This window comes from Musca autumnalis, unplaced genomic scaffold (assembly GCF_047663935.1).
Source record: "Musca autumnalis isolate F117 unplaced genomic scaffold, ASM4766393v1 scaffold_5, whole genome shotgun sequence".
Lineage (NCBI taxonomy): Eukaryota > Metazoa > Arthropoda > Insecta > Diptera > Muscidae > Musca > Musca autumnalis.
The window spans coordinates 125,883,079-125,901,024 of NW_027412088.1; the positions used below are offsets into that span (position 1 = coordinate 125,883,079).

At 35.7% G+C, this 17,946-nt stretch overlaps 1 protein-coding gene across 1 annotated transcript in view; it reads left to right on the forward strand.

The window, feature by feature from the left end:
- Rtf1 (RNA polymerase-associated protein Rtf1) overlaps window positions 1–17,946 on the forward strand; it is a 158,572-nt gene that overhangs the window by 67,589 nt on the left and 73,037 nt on the right. Inside the window, exon 3 of the mRNA XM_073989360.1 lies at window positions 7,282–8,457. Coding sequence (XP_073845461.1) covers window positions 7,282–8,457 — 1,176 coding nt within the window. The remainder of the gene's footprint in view (window positions 1–7,281; window positions 8,458–17,946) is intronic.

Below are 17,946 nucleotides of genomic sequence, written 5' to 3' on the forward strand. Positions count from 1 at the left end.
CAAACGAATGGCCAAAACTTTTTACAAAAACACGCTGTTAATAAAATACCTTTAGGGCAGCGACGACCACAGAAATACAGGCAAAGCGAAGACATGTATGAACGTATGAGTGAAAAATGCAACAACCACATTATGTTTTTGTTTCTTTTCATTCATTTACACTGTACGTGAGAGAGAGAAGCAAATGCAAAAACAACTCAGTGGGCGCCCTCACTATACGGTCTAAGCAAAGAAGCTCGACCCTGCTTTAGGGTATGGTAGTGACAAGATAAAAAAACAATGCTTGCTCCCGGCATTTACAATAGTCGTCATAGCTCAGTCTGATTAATAACAATAGGATATAACAATACAAAATGAAAACTGGATAAATGGGTCCTGTTAAATATAATAACATGTGATTAACAGTAAGTGTTTTTAACAATTAATGTAGAAAATCGAAAGTACGGAAACATATACATATGTACGTACGCAAATATAAACAGTAACAATTATTTGCAGTTGTGAATAGATATTTCTAAAGTTTATACATTTATGCAATAAATGTAAACATATAACATTATAATTAATAAAATAATACATGAATGTAAAAAACCTGTTTATCCTCGATGCGAGTAAGGCACAGCCTTAATATAGAATTGAGGTAGAGAGGTTAGATTATTGTTATTGAGATCTTCGTGTAAAATTCCAATTGGAGAGAGATATGATGACGAATTCCAGGTGATGTTACGCTCTGCTTCGAAAGATTCAATCATTAGAGGATTGTCGTGTTGCTCCATTTTTCTACGAAGCTGCATTGCGTATAATATAATGACTTGATAGAGGCTTTGTTGTAAATAAATTCGTTGGAGTATCGTTTCCTTTCAAATATTTCCATGCTGTTGGCAACCACAGGAGAAATGGAAAACCAAATAGGGAAGACGTAGAGGAGAACTGGTCTTATCGCCACTTTATAAAGAAGAAGTTTTGTCTGAATTGGTAGGTGTTGTTGAAATTAACTCCCAAATACTTTAGTGATGTTTTGAATGGGATTTGAATGCAACCAGGGGAGAGAGATTTTTGCTTTGCGGTACCACCATTCTATAACATTTTCCACTAGCGTTGCGGATGCAAATGGCTTCGCATTTCGATGGATTTATTCTGATGCCCCATTTTTTGTAGAAAGAATTTATAGTATTAAGATATGCGGCAACGTTATTAAGCGCTTCATTAGGAAATTTATTGTGCGATTAAGTGTTTGCGTAGCAGTTAGGGAAATCCTACAGGTATAAATTGAACAAAAGAGGCGCAAGGATACTCCCTTGCGGGACACCACTCTTTACTTCTCCAAAGTCAGATATTGAGTTACGTACTTGAACACAAAATTTGCGATCCTGGAAGTAGTTGTTAAACAGCTTAATGAGGAATGGGTCGACATCGAGTTCAATTAATTTATAGATTATACCTCTATGCCAAGTCGAATCGAAGGCTTTTTGTATGTCCTATGACACAGGTACTGTTGCATCCTTAGATTGCCAACTATATCCGAATGTAGTTTAAGAAGGGCGTATTGCGTCGAGTTTCCGGGCCTGAATCCGAATTGGTAAGGTAAAAGAGGGTTTATTACAAATTCATTCTCTAATTTTGATTTTAAAATAGCTTCAAAAATTTTTGCCAATATTTGAAAGCAATGAGATTGGGCGGAAATCGACAACATTTTCTGAGTGGATCTTCTTTTTTATAGGGATTATTTTAGACATCTTCCAAGATATAGGGAAGTACCCATTATTTAAGCAGTTATTGAACACGACAGTCAAGAGTTTTAGAGGAGTGTCTGGAAGTTTTTTTTAAAAGGTAGTTTGAGATGTTATCCAAACCACTAGACTTTTTGTTCTTGGATGCAGAAATTACATTTTTGATCGACTCCAAGTTTGAATATTTTCTAGACACATGTCAATACGAGAATCAATGATTTCCACTGGACATTCTGGGACATGTTCGCTGAAGACAGATCCATAATAATTGTGTAAAAGATTACATTTATCTTCATCATTTGTAGCAGAAACATTATTATATGAGATACAGTGACATTATTATATGAGATACAGTGACTATATAAGGATTGTCTTCTACCAACAACTCTGTTAATCTGTTTAAAGGCTGTTGGCCCAGGTTTGACTTGTTGCAAAAAGTTCTTGAATCTGTTTGCTTGTTTTAAATGCAGGAATTTTTTGATGTTGTCAGGAAGATGCTGATTACTGTTGTTCAATCTAATTTTAGTGGAGTGACGATCAACTGTTTGGATGAAAATTTGTGAAAAATTCTCAGTAATGTCATCAAATTCGTTGTTGCTCAGATTCCTGTTAATCGGTGGCATTAAAGGTGAAGTGGCTGCATCCATATCTCTCTTAAAGTGTGACCAATTTGTGTTTTTAAATGACTTGTACGTATTAGGTGGTACCAGATTTTTTTGGAGTAGTTCAAATTCTTACTTTGCATTTAATGATCTTTTCATAAAATAATTGTTTTTGAAATACTCATTAATCAAAAAATTAATATTATTTATACATATTTATATTGCTCTTATTATAAATGCTGTATTTCTTTTGGAGTAGTTTAAAATCGTTTCCATTCTTGGAGTATCAAAATTCAATTAATCAGAATGTTTTATATTTACATTTTTTATTTTATAATTACTGCCCCCTTTTTTATACATAGTGATTGTTTTTTTTTTGAGTAGTTCTAATATTCCTCCACTGTAGTATACAGTCTTAAGGTCGAAAGACTGGGCATATGAAAATTGAAAATAAATAAATAATTTAAACTCGAAGTCTTCCAGATGCAACAACAATTTTATTGGGTAATGATCAGAGAAAGATGCTAGCGTTGATGTTTTAAAGTTTGGTGTGTTGGTACAAATTAGATGTCTGCTGATCAAGAAATGGTCGAGTAACGAATTTCCATTAGGAAAAGATGGGGTCACATCACAGATTCTGTATACGTCACTTATATTATCCTGAAGCCAATTAAACAGAGAAATTCCATTTGGATTATGGACAACATCTCCCCAATGAGTATTTTTAGAATTTAAGTCCCCGCCGACAATCATACCATCATAATTGTTGCTTAGGTTGAGAATTTTATCTAGACCTGAAATTAAGTCCGACCTGGGAAAATTTGAAGGGATGTATAAAGAACCAATCAAGTACCTTTTCTGCACTCCATTGTGTTTAAGATTTATTTCTAAGAATGTCGAGTTAAATTCCAGATCCTCCAATGTTATACGTTTAAAAAACATGTTGTCCTTGATTAATACTGCTACGCCCACTGGGCTGTCGTCGGAGATTAGTTTGTAACCATCGATGAAAATTCGCCGTTTTCCCCTTAAATGAAGTTACTGTGCTAATTATTCCGTTGCTAGGTCTAACTATACTTTGGAATCTCGTAGGTTATACAATGCTTACGTTAATAATATTAAGGATAATTTTAAATGCAATCCTAAATCTTTTTATGATTTTACCAATTTAAAAAGAAAAACATAGTCCAAACCTTCTATATTGAAATTTCAAAATGAATAACTTGTCAATAACTCTGATATTGCAGAATGTTTTTGCAAATTTTTTTTGCCACAACCTATTCTAATTCGTGGCCCTATGCTCCTCATAGGAGCTTAAAGGAATAAATATATATTCTAATTAAACGTATCAATTTCAAGATTCATATCCTTACGAGCTATCTCAGATCGACCAAATTTATATGCCCTTTTTACAAATTCTGAATTTACTAAAAATGAAATGAAATTAGTAAAATACTGTATTTTATAAAAAGGATAAATACATACATATGTGAATGTATGAAACTTAAAAACAATAAAAAGTTTTTTTAAATATTTTTATTAGTAATAATAAATGCCAAGTCGAATCGAAGGCTTTTTGTATGTCCTATGACACAGGTACTGTTGCATCCTTAGATTGCCAACTATATCCGAATGTAGTTTAAGAAGGGCGTATTGCGTCGAGTTTCCGGGCCTGAATCCGAATTGGTAAGGTAAAAGAGGGTTTATTACAAATTCATTCTCTAATTTTGATTTTAAAATAGCTTCAAAAATTTTTGCCAATATTTGAAAGCAATGAGATTGGGCGGAAATCGACAACATTTTCTGAGTGGATCTTCTTTTTTATAGGGATTATTTTAGACATCTTCCAAGATATAGGGAAGTACCCATTATTTAAGCAGTTATTGAACACGACAGTCAAGAGTTTTAGAGGAGTGTCTGGAAGTTTTTTTTAGTTTGAGATGTTATCCAAACCACTAGACTTTTTGTTCTTGGATGCAGAAATTACATTTTTGATCGACTCCAAGTTTGAATATTTTCTAGACACATGTCAATACGAGAATCAATGATTTCCACTGGACATTCTGGGACATGTTCGCTGAAGACAGATCCATAATAATTGTGTAAAAGATTACATTTATCTTCATCATTTGTAGCAGAAACATTATTATATGAGATACAGTGACATTATTATATGAGATACAGTGACTATATAAGGATTGTCTTCTACCAACAACTCTGTTAATCTGTTTAAAGGCTGTTGGCCCAGGTTTGACTTGTTGCAAAAAGTTCTTGAATCTGTTTGCTTGTTTTAAATGCAGGAATTTTTTGATGTTGTCAGGAAGATGCTGATTACTGTTGTTCAATCTAATTTTAGTGGAGTGACGATCAACTGTTTGGATGAAAATTTGTGAAAAATTCTCAGTAATGTCATCAAATTCGTTGTTGCTCAGATTCCTGTTAATCGGTGGCATTAAAGGTGAAGTGGCTGCATCCATATCTCTCTTAAAGTGTGACCAATTTGTGTTTTTAAATGACTTGTACGTATTAGGTGGTACCAGATTTTTTTGGAGTAGTTCAAATTCTTACTTTGCATTTAATGATCTTTTCATAAAATAATTGTTTTTGAAATACTCATTAATCAAAAAATTAATATTATTTATACATATTTATATTGCTCTTATTATAAATGCTGTATTTCTTTTGGAGTAGTTTAAAATCGTTTCCATTCTTGGAGTATCAAAATTCAATTAATCAGAATGTTTTATATTTACATTTTTTATTTTATAATTACTGCCCCCTTTTTTATACATAGTGATTGTTTTTTTTTTTTGAGTAGTTCTAATATTCCTCCACTGTAGTATACAGTCTTAAGGTCGAAAGACTGGGCATATGAAAATTGAAAATAAATAAATAATTTAAACTCGAAGTCTTCCAGATGCAACAACAATTTTATTGGGTAATGATCAGAGAAAGATGCTAGCGTTGATGTTTTAAAGTTTGGTGTGTTGGTACAAATTAGATGTCTGCTGATCAAGAAATGGTCGAGTAACGAATTTCCATTAGGAAAAGATGGGGTCACATCACAGATTCTGTATACGTCACTTATATTATCCTGAAGCCAATTAAACAGAGAAATTCCATTTGGATTATGGACAACATCTCCCCAATGAGTATTTTTAGAATTTAAGTCCCCGCCGACAATCATACCATCATAATTGTTGCTTAGGTTGAGAATTTTATCTAGACCTGAAATTAAGTCCGACCTGGGAAAATTTGAAGGGATGTATAAAGAACCAATCAAGTACCTTTTCTGCACTCCATTGTGTTTAAGATTTATTTCTAAGAATGTCGAGTTAAATTCCAGATCCTCCAATGTTATACGTTTAAAAAACATGTTGTCCTTGATTAATACTGCTACGCCCACTGGGCTGTCGTCGGAGATTAGTTTGTAACCATCGATGAAAATTCGCCGTTTTCCCCTTAAATGAAGTTACTGTGCTAATTATTCCGTTGCTAGGTCTAACTATACTTTGGAATCTCGTAGGTTATACAATGCTTACGTTAATAATATTAAGGATAATTTTAAATGCAATCCTAAATCTTTTTATGATTTTACCAATTTAAAAAGAAAAACATAGTCCAAACCTTCTATATTGAAATTTCAAAATGAATAACTTGTCAATAACTCTGATATTGCAGAATGTTTTTGCAAATTTTTTTTGCCACAACCTATTCTAATTCGTGGCCCTATGCTCCTCATAGGAGCTTAAAGGAATAAATATATATTCTAATTAAACGTATCAATTTCAAGATTCATATCCTTACGAGCTATCTCAGATCGACCAAATTTATATGCCCTTTTTACAAATTCTGAATTTACTAAAAATGAAATGAAATTAGTAAAATACTGTATTTTATAAAAAGGATAAATACATACATATGTGAATGTATGAAACTTAAAAACAATAAAAAGTTTTTTTAAATATTTTTATTAGTAATAATAAATGTTTCCAATATAAAAATAATATCGCCAAATAATTACAAAATCTAAGAAATATAAAAATAAAAACAAATAATAATTTTAAATCAAAATATATTTAATGATTATAAATGCTGTATTAGCAAACTTTATAAATATAAATATTTTATTTTATATATAAATATTTGATTTATATACATAATTAAAAAAATAATAAAATAAATTATTACGTTATGTTTTTCGTTTTACTTTTGTTGGCTTCTTTTTTTAGTTTAGATTTTCAATTTTCTATTTCTTCAGTAAACTTTCAGTACTTTATCTGGTTGGGTTGAATTTTATAATTTGTTGTGGTTTTCGTGCCAAACTATGGTTGGCTTCTTGTTTTATTTCCTCATCTTTTGTTCTCTATCTAGTATATCTCTTACAAAGACATGTTGTGTAATGGGTAATAGTTTTATTTGCAATAGGTATACTCGTTAATATTTCTACGAAACTATGTTTATTTCACAAAAACACATTTTAGTTTTTGATGCAAATGTTGTTTGTGTGTGGCGAAGAAACGAAACTTTCCTCATATTTTTGGTTTTTATAACAAAAATGTGCGAACGAAACGATTACAAGAGACCCAATGTTTTGAGCTGAAAACAGAATGCTGATATTTTCTGATAGTCATATATGTGAAGAGGCATAGGGAAACTGTTTTTAAAAGTTGTGCATGTTTTGAGCATTTTTGGGATTGCCACAATCCATAAAATTTTGTATGAGAGCAGTTCAAAAAATGTTCAAAAGAAAATACTGACATACACAAGCTTTTCGGAAACAGACGAATGCTTTTCTTTCTTTATAAGAAAAATGAATACGTTTGAGTACGAACGATTCGTTTGAAAAACATATTTACAATAACAAGCTGTAAAAACAGTACAAATTTGCTGTTTTTGCGACAAAATTGCTGCCAATCGTTTATAATGCTTTTATTCTATAATTTCAGAGGAAGAGGAAGCCAAACGACAAGCCCAGAAAGAAAAAGACGATGAAAAAGATGAATTGGAAAGTGTAACTGGAGGAAAATCGTCAGTTAAATTGAAAGCATCCGAAATTTATTCGGATGATTCTGGTAGTAGTGATTGGGAAGAGGACGAGAAACCATCTGATAAACATTCCCGAACAAATAGCAGCAAACATTCAAGTGAGAGCGAAGAAGAGGAACATGATGATAAACAAACGAAGTATGTAACTACAAGGGAAGAACTAAATAAGATAAGATTGTCAAGATTTAAAATGGAACGGTTTATAAATTTGCCAATATTTGAACAAACTGTTATGAATTGTTTTGTTCGTATAAGTATTGGAAATAATGGTCAAAAAGCCGTCTACAGAGTTGCTGAAATAGTTGGAGTTGTAGAAACAGCTAAAATTTACAACTTGGGGAAAACAAGAACAAACAAAGGCCTCCGTCTAAAGCATGGAACCCAGGAAAGGGTATTTAGACTGGAATTTATTTCTAATCAGGAGTTTACAGAAAGTGAATTTACAAAGTGGCGCGAAATATGCTCCTTGCAGAATGTACAAATGCCTTCACTTAGTTCGATCGAACAAAAACTTGCTGACATAAAGGTAGCATTAAATTATGAGTTTAAAGACGAAGACGTTGATAAAATTATAGAAGAAAAAAATCGATTTAGAAACCGACCAACAAATTATGCTATGAAAAAAACTTGTTTAATGAAGGAGCGTGACGCGGCACTTCTACGTGGGGATTACGAATTATCGCAAGAATTAAGCCAACAAATAGAGGAGCTAGAAAGCCGAGCTTCTGAACTTGATAAACGAAGATCCAGCAGTATCAGTCTAATTTCCTATATTAACGATCGTAATAGAAAACGAAACGTCGAAGATGCTGAAAAGGCCATTATGGAAGAAGCACGTGCAAATAAAGGCTTACGAATATCTGACCCATTTACCAGAAGAATAACACAGCCAAGAATGGGCTTCAAACAGACAAATGAAAAAGACGCAGACGATGTAGTGAAGGAAAAGATGTCAATTGGAGTGTCAAAGCAAGTTAACACACCAGCGGAAAATGTCAGTACCCCAAAGGACAAGAAGAATTATAATCTGTACTCTCTGCATGATTTCGATATTGACTTGGACGTCACGGTTCCAGGTAATTTCTATGACTATTCCAAAATTATAATTTAATCGAGTTTATTTGCTTCTCCTTTACTTGGTAAATGTTAGAACTCAAAATCGTAACTGTAGAGAAGAAAGCATACTTTTGAGGCTTTCACAAATTTTAGCAAAGTGGCATTGTATATCTACACCTTTTTAAGATGTAATTCGAATTATTTTAATTGTAATTCGAGAATTCTATTTGTAATTCGTAACATTTGATTTGTAATTTTAGAATTCCGTTTGTAATTCGAATTATTCCATTTGTAATTCGTAATCGGTCCACGCCTTCGGGTACCTCCCACACAAAATTTCGGAAAAGTTCAGTTTAGGGTCTGCTCTCGAATCGTTTTGATTTTTGTTGTAACAACTTGTACTCACGGCCCCCCATACGGTGGTACAAGTTTCATCAGGGGCAAAACCATACTTCCTGAGGAAATAGCCTGAAAGGTTCAAAAACCTCTATGACACCGTGTGTAGTTGTTGGAGCGCAAGATAACTCTCGAACGGATCTGCCGATTCGATCCAAAATTTGGCCTTGATAATATTTTGTCCGAACTTAGTTAAAGTTCGAAGATAAGCCATATGTGTTCATTCCTTTAGCTACCTCCCCCACAAAAGTTCAAAAATGTTCGGGAAAATTGTGCACACTATAACTCTTGAAGTGAAGGACCGATTTGGTCCATACTTTACGCACCCTAATATATCTACCAGATATAGAGCAGGTTTGAATATGGACTATATTTGCCCATTCCTTCGGGTACCTCCCACACAAAATTTCCTACAGATAATGTTTTGTGGTCTTGTTTACAGCCATATATGACAAGTCCATGGTCCAGCAGCTGTACGATAACCCACTGAAATGACTAGTGGGCGCGATATCTATCGAAAAGATATGACTCTCAAAATAAGATCCACTCCCGTTATGCACTATGCCGGTCAATTCCCTTCTCCACAAAACTTTCGAACTTTAATCCTAATCCACATTTTTGTAGGCAAGTTCAAATGTCAAAAAAAAAAAAAAAAAAACAAAAAATTCTGAAAATACCCTAAATACATTCGATCTGTCCATAGATGAAAGTTCCAATTCACATATGCTGAGGTTATATCTCTGTCGGCAAAGCCGACTGATACTTTTTTACTTGTTTCATAGAATTTATGTTTTATGATTACGAATCATTAAGTGTTATTTTCTTTATTTTTTAATGGGCAGCATTGTAATTTGCATGAGTTTTTTTAAAAAATGGGAATTTCTCTATCATGATTGTGAACATTTTGAAGCATGAAATGTAAATGTGTTTATTTACAAACAAACCAAAACAATAAAGGATCCCACTTGTATGTCAGACAGTAGTTCCGTTATTTAACCGCTACATTGATATAATTTGCATCAAGAGAGATATTACCCTTCAAAGTTTTCAGCAAGAATACGCCGGATTCTGGTTCTCTCGAGCGGGCGATGGATATATCACGGGGTGGCTAGCTCTAGTATACGTAGCAGGAACGAATATGACGGATTGTTATATATTGGGCATCAGAAAGAATATAACGGATTGTTATAGATTGGACATCAGAACGAATATAACGGATTGTTTTAGCTTGGACATCAGAACGAATGAATAGATGATTTTGATGATGATGATTTAGATGATTAGATTTTTATTTTGCTTCTTTAAATTCAATTTATAAAAAGTAACATTAATTAATTGTAATTAATATCTTAAAGATAACAAAAGTATATATTCTTATTTTGACAATAACTACCAGCGATATCTCTGGTTTCTTTAGAATGTCCTTCCACGTTGCGTTAACACATATTTTCGATTTCATATTTCTGTTTAAAACATGCTTGGTGAATGTCATTTTTGGAGTTAAAATAACCCCTAGGTAACAAAATTCATTAACGAATTCGATGTCTTGGTTATGATACTGCCACTTATCATCTACCGATAAACGGCCACCATTTCGGAATACCATGGTCTTAGATTTTGCCAAATTTACTACCATGTTCCATTTCTGACAGTAATCTTCTAACTTCAGTATCATACTTTGCAGTACCTTTTTATCATCCGCTAATATGACAATGTCATCAGCGTAAAGCAAAACTCGGATATTCAAGGTATCTATCAATAAGACTCCCTCCAACCAATCATGAATATCGTTTATATAAAGAGTAAACAGTAGTGGCGATAGTAAACATCCTTGACGAACTCCTGTGTACGTGTTGAAATGTTCCGATAATTAATTTCCTATCCATACAACAGACTTTGTGTTTTTGTATACATTTTCTATGAGACTGACCATTTTTGTTGACATTCCCATAGTGTGCAGTTTATATATCATAAGTTTTCTGGAGATCATGTCGAACGCGGCCGAGAAATCAGCAAAAAAGGCATACACCTTTTTCTTTTGATTTAATTTCAGATGTACAATAGAAGCCAGGTTGAATATATTATCCACAGTTGAGTAGCCTGGTCTGAAGCCAGCTTGGAACTCATTCAAAATATTGTTCTTTTCTACCCAGAGCTTTATACGTTTGTTTAGAATCCCCATAAGTATTTTGGCTGATGAATTCATGAAGGATATTCCTCTGTAATTACCTGGTTCGTTTATGTCTCCTTTTTTGTGTATTGGAAAAATTACAGATTCTTCTATTATATTGTCTATCTGTCCTGAATTGACAATTTTGTTATACTGCAGTGCCAGCTCTGACAAGAGTTCATGAGATGCATTCTTGAAAAACTCATATGGCACCATGTCCATTCCTGGGGCCTTATTTTCCTTTGTGCTTTTTAAAATGTCTCTTATTTCAAGTACATCGATGTCTCTGTCTAAATCATGGTCAGCACGATAGAAGACTGCATATTGAAAATCTTCCGCGAATTGTCACTCATTTAAAAACTTATCAAAATATGTTCTGAACTCTTTGGCTGATATATTTTGACCGATGTGTACATTTTGGCCTTGTAACTGCCTTGTAATTTTCCACCATTGTTTGCTATCTGAAGTATAGGAGAGTTTTTCCTGAAGTTCTCTTATATACTCTTTCTTGCTTTCATTACATGTTTTTTTGTATGCACTCACAGCTGCTATGTAGTTCCTTTTATCGTCTTGCTTATTTGTTTTTCTGTATATATTTAAGAAGTTGAATGAATTTTTGCGTGCTATTTCACATTTTTTATTAAACCAGTTCGACTTATTTGTGCCATGTTCTTAGGAATCTTAATTTTTGCTGCCGACTGTGTTATAATGCTGGATATATCCTTTAAACCCCTCACTTTTGCGTTGTTTTTCGCTGCCAGTAGGTTTTTATTCAACTTCTTCCTATAATTTTCTCCTGTATTTTCCATTGCAATTTTGGTAGTAAATTTAACTTTTCCTTATTCAGTGGAGTTTGTTCTACTTCTACTTCTAATTTCAGAGGTAAGTGATCTGACCATATTTTCTCTTCAACTTCAAAGCATTTTATAAGTTTCAGACCTTCAAAGGACACTGCAGCGATGTCATTCACTGAACTTCCTGTGGCGCTTACAAATGTATGATGTCCATTTTCATATCCGTCGGTCCTGCCATTTAAAACTATCAACCCATTATCTTCGCAAAATTCTATAAACTGTCTTCCTTTTGCGTTTATTACGGTGTCTTTTGATGACCTGCCTTGAATTCCGCCTGTAAAAAGCTTCCGATGTTTTGTTGGAGATTTCCGATTCGGCTATTCATGTCTCCTGACAATACTAGTCGACTGTCGTTTAAATCTTTAACAGCCTCCTTTACGTTTTCAAATTCTCTTGACCAATTTTCACCTCTTATATAGACAGGAACGAACACAAAACTTGTTTCCTTTGTAAGTATTTTTATTATATCAATATTATATCCCCTCTGGTATTCATGTTTTATTCCACATCTATGTAAATCTCTTTTTACTCCACACAATATACCTCCAGATGCTCTTCCATAGGAATGAATCCGTTGAGCATTTTGCCAATATAGATAGAACTCGCTGAAATATTTTGTCCATCCAGTTGTTTCGCCTTCTACTACATATGTTTCGATTAATGCAAACACTTCAAAGCCTTTCACATATTCAAAGAACTCGGGGTACAGACATTTGCTTTTTAAACCATGTACGTTATATGAGAGTATTTTAAACCGTTTATTTGAAAATTTACTTAAAGCTAGATCATTCTTCTTTGTTGCAAAATTGTTTATATTTTCTAGTTTTTTGTATATAATGAGTTTTTTATAATGTTGTGTTTCAAATTTAGATTAAATTCTTCTCCATACAATTGTAACAAAACATCACGAGCATTGGAAGTACCGCACACCAATCTTTTCTCCGCGTTCCATTTGAACCATTTATTTCCAATCCTTATTCTGTCATCTCTAACTTTCACCGCATGTTTCTTGCTGAATGCTATTAATTGCCGTCTCATCTTTATCAAAACAACCTTATCCATTCTTCGCTCTGCATTCAAGTCGCGCTCTATGAAGATATTGGTTCCTTTTAAGTTGCCAGTCTTACCAAGTATCATTTCAGTCAGTCAAGTCATCATTTCGCTTTCTGCTTCAAATTCTACAAGAACTGCGCCTAATCCATTTTTTTGATACAAAGATCTAACTGTTCTGATTCTTGTATCCATATTTACTTTGAGCACATCCTGGCACATTATTCTTATTTCATATATGTTTGCTTGTTGCGTGTTAAGTCCTCTTATAACCAGGTTTTTTCCTCTTAAACCATTTTCCAAGTCAGTTAAGCGTTTCTTGATCATGCCATTTTCTTTTTTGAGAAGCTCCATCTCGTGTATCAAGCCATCATTAATCACCTTTAAATGTGACACTTCTTCTGTGAGCGTATTAATTCGCCCCAAAACTTCCTCATTGCATTCTTTTATAATTGCCTTCAAATTGACCACACTTATGTCCGAAACATTCTGTTCGTTATTCATTTTGAACAATTTTGGTCTATTTTTTGATTCTCCTTCTGGAGATAAATTATTTGCTTTTCTCTTTTCCAGCTTGTATAAAAATATATATTAGTTACTTAGAGCCACTGTATTGTTTTGAGTTAACGGCAAAACTACTCTATTGTGAATCAACAATATTTAGTAGGGGTGTAGGTTAGGTTAGGTTCAGGATGCGCAGCTGCCATGTTGGCAGCTACTCCACTCGGAGACCTTGAGGTCCATTGTGATCATCCAAACTATTAAATTATGTGTGTTGTAGAGGTGAAAGATGTTGTATTGATGTGTGGTTTGGGCTATTTGATTGTAGATGCTGGATATGGCTATGTGTGTTGATGTTGGTTAAGTTGTAGATGGTGATGATATGTAACTGATGTGAAGATAATGGTGGTGTGGAAGACAAGTGATGTGCTGCCTGTTGTGGATAGAGCTATGTGGTGCTGTGTGACTGTGGGTGATGATATAAGTCTGTTGATGTGCTGTGCTTCTAGATGGTGATGATGTGTAACTGATGGCTATATGGTGATTTTGTGCATTCAGGTGATGACAAGGAGATATGTTATATATCTGTAGATGATGATACGTGGCTATTTAGATGATGATAGTGTATGTGAAGGTATTGGTGATGTGGAGGACAAGTGATGTGGTGCCTGTTGTGGATAGAGCTGTGTGGTGCTGTGTGCCTGTGGATGATGATATATGTCTGTTGATGTGATGTGCTGTGTGGGAGGAAAGTGATTAGGTTGGAAAGGTTGGACAGGAAGGGAAGCGGAAGTTGGTATGACAAGAGAGAAGAGTAAGAATAATTAGAATGATTAGTGACTGTATTGGAGAAGTCAGGTTATTTAAAGAGGGAAGATGGTTTAGTAGCTAACTACGATTTAATTACTAATGGTTTTAGGTCTGTGTTGGCCTGCCCCAGAGCATCTTAAGGCTCTTGCAGTAAACCACCAACACTGTGGGGTCAATAGAGGCGAAGTAGGAAAGAGATTCAATCACATGTTCACCAAATAGTCTATGTCTTTTGACCATCAGTCTAGGACATCTACATAGAAGGTGCTCGATTGTCTCCGTTTCCTCCTCATCCTCACATAACCTACAGTACTCAATGTTATTGCCATCCCACTTGCAAGTCATGGATCTTATTCCGCAATGACCGGTTATTACCCCCACAGCGGTTCTGATTTCTGATTTGCACAGCGAGAGGAGGGACGAAGTTCTACGCCGTGAGATAACCGGCCAGATTGACTTAGATACCTTACAACCAGGCACATCCTGCCAAACTTTAACGGTTTCCTCTGCGTAGAGCTTACTGAGTTTGTCGAGGAAGAAGCAGAGAGGTGGCTTGACACTATCCTCTACCGTGAGGTCCGAGGATTGGGATCCTCTTCTAGCCAGTTCATCAACTATCTCGTTTCCCTCAACATTGCAATGCCCTGGAACCCAACAAAACCTAACAACTATGTTACATGTTTTTAAGAGAGACCTGCATCTTTGAACAATCCTGGATTTAATACTGTATGACCCTAACGCTTTTAGGGCAGCCTGACTGTCCACGTAAACAGTGACTGCCTTATCTATAAGGTCCGTCATTCCCACTATTAATTCCAAGGCTTTCAAAACCGCAAAAACTTCTGCCTGAAAAACACTACAGTTGTCATTAAGCTTATATGAGTTCCTGATGTCTAATTCTTCACAGAACACACCAGAACCCGTGCCTTCCTCCATCTTCGACCCATCGGTGAAGATCGACAGGCTGTCGGGAAGTGGTCTGCCTCGTGTCCACTCACTCCTGTCGGGGATTAATACGTCGGCTGTGTCAAAGTCCAGGCTTGATGAGATGTAGTCAGTCTCATCTCCCCTGGCTCTTAGTCCAATCTGGCTACAAATCCGCTGTAGAACACTAGCATGTCCAAGATGTGAACCACGCCACAGATTTAGCTCTTTAAGCCTCAAGGCAGATCGTGAAGCTCGATACTGTACAAGTATGTCCAAAGGTTGGACGTTCAGTATGGCATTCAATGCGGCCTGAGGGGTGCTTCTTGCTGCTCCAGTAACGAGTACTGACGCAGCTCTTTGCACAGTAGCTAATTTGGACAGATTGGAATTATTGCCTAGGGCATGCCACCAAACGAGACGACCATAGGTCAGAATGGGACTGACCACTGTCCTATACAGCCAATGTATTACATGTGGTCTGAGGCCCCAGCTCTTGCCTATGGAGTTCTTGCAGGAATAAAGCGCGATTAAACCCCTCTTGGTGCGCTCCTCTGTGTTCCTATTTCATCTTAGCCGATGGTTCACGATCACTCCCAGGTATTTCGCCTCCGTAGAGAGATCCAATCGCACTCCATCCAGCGCTGGCGGCACAAATTCGGCAATATTTCTTTTTCTGGTGAATAGTACCAGCTCAGTCTTCGCAGGGTTCACCCCAAGACCATTGTGGTGAGCCCAGCGAGAGAGCTTAACCAGCGCACCCTGCATCAGTTCCGACAGCGTCGACAAGAATTTTCCACTGATTAGAAGGACAACGTCGTCAGCGTATGCTACAACTTTAGTCCCTAGTCTATCAAACTCTTTGAGTATCCCATTCACCACTAGAAGCCACAGCAGTGGAGATAAGACTCCACCTTGTGGGGTGCCCCTAGTGACTGACTTCCTTACGGAACTCTCTCCAATACTGGAATTGATCAGTCTGCTTTCCAGCATTCTGTCAATCCAGTTGATTAAGATAGAGGGGACTCTCAGAAGCTCTAGAGAAGAATGAATGGATTCAAGCTTCACATTATTGAACGCTCCCTCTATGTCTAGAAAAGCGGCCAATGTGTGATCCAAGTTATCCATGTTCTTCTCTATATAACTCACTACCTCATGTAGCGCTGTTTCCGTCGATTTCCCTTTCATATAAGCATGCTAAGAGCTGCTTATAAGGTCACAATTTATGTACGATCTGATCTCCAAGTCGAGCAGCCTTTCTAAGGTTTTTAATAGAAAGGAGGAAAGACTTATCGGTCTGTAGTCCTTCGGCAACGCGTGGCTTGGCTTCCCAGCCTTGGGGATATAAGTCACTGTTACCTCTTTCCACAGTGCCGGTACGTGCGACAGCAATAGACAAGCCCTAAAAGTATGGTGATCAATACCGGTGGTGCGTTCTGAAGCATCGCCGGAATGACACCATCTGGGCCAGGAGATTTGTAGGGTTGAAAAGTGCTGATCGCCCAAGAGGGGTGTAAAAACGGCCTCTTTTGGCTATGACACATATGACAGCTGTCAGCTGTTTTTTATTGATGTTGATGTTTATTTATCTATTTCGGACACCGGTTAAGATACAAAGTTTTGTTGCGCAATTTTATTGAAAATGTTGCTGGATTTTAATTATTTTTTGTTTATTTATTAGTAAATTTAATGTAAAATACACTGCAGTTTTCACTATCCAGTTTGTGTTTTATAATGATGAAGTGAATGTGATATATTTTGATGCCTGATTCGTCCTCTTCCCGCCGTGAGGATCTACTTTTCCGGAGCTCACACAAAAGGCGTACGTACGGTTTAACAACAAAAATTTAATTCAATCGAACGAATGAATAGTACTAGAAAGAAGTACTTGTTTTGGGCGGATATTACGACGAGTTTCGTGATGGGCCGGGTTATAGTTCCCCGTTGGGTAACCACATCCGCGACTCGTACACGTCCGTCTGAACCCATGTATACTTTTGAAATGCGCCCAAGGCGCCACGCGTTCGCTGGAAGATTGTCATCGGTGACTGCTACTATAGAATCGACGCTGACGTGGGGCTCGGAAGTTTCGTTCTGCCATCGAGAACCGAAAGTTCTTTGAATAGCTTTAGGTCTTTCTCAACGAGTAAGGTAAGGTGCTGAATTTACACCGAGTTTTGTCAACTGGACATCATGAACTTCCACGTCGGGAACTGAACTCTTGAAATCATCTGGATGAAATGGAAGTGGTTTGGTAATAGTGGATTTGAAAAGATCTTCACAGCAATGATCGGAAGGAGATAGGGAACGTGAAACCTCTTTATGCGAAGAGATTTTGCAGAAATTTGAAACAATGTTGACTGACCTGTGGGCCTATTCTGTAACTTTTTAACGACAGTCGAGTTGTTATTTTTATCGCCAGGTTTTGGGGTTTGCACTAACGATAGTGTTATTCTGTAACTTATGTTAAAATATAATCGAAAATAAATATTTTAAAATGGTATCTCTGGAAATTGTTGTTGTCAAAAATAAAGAAAATATAAAAACGAAGACATGAAAAATATAAAAAACGTATATCCCACGAAAATTACGCCGTTTTTATAAAACTAAGTTGAATAAACTGTTCGAGTGAATGTCCAGTGTATTTCAAGTAAGTGTAAATGCGTTACAATGAAACAAGAACTGCTTACGTACAAACGTCTTATTGTAGAATGGCCCATCTTATTGGTACCGAATTGGCGAAAGGAGAAAATTTTCAGAAGTAATGGCGTCATGAAGGAATAGGAGAGTTACGGTCAAAGTTA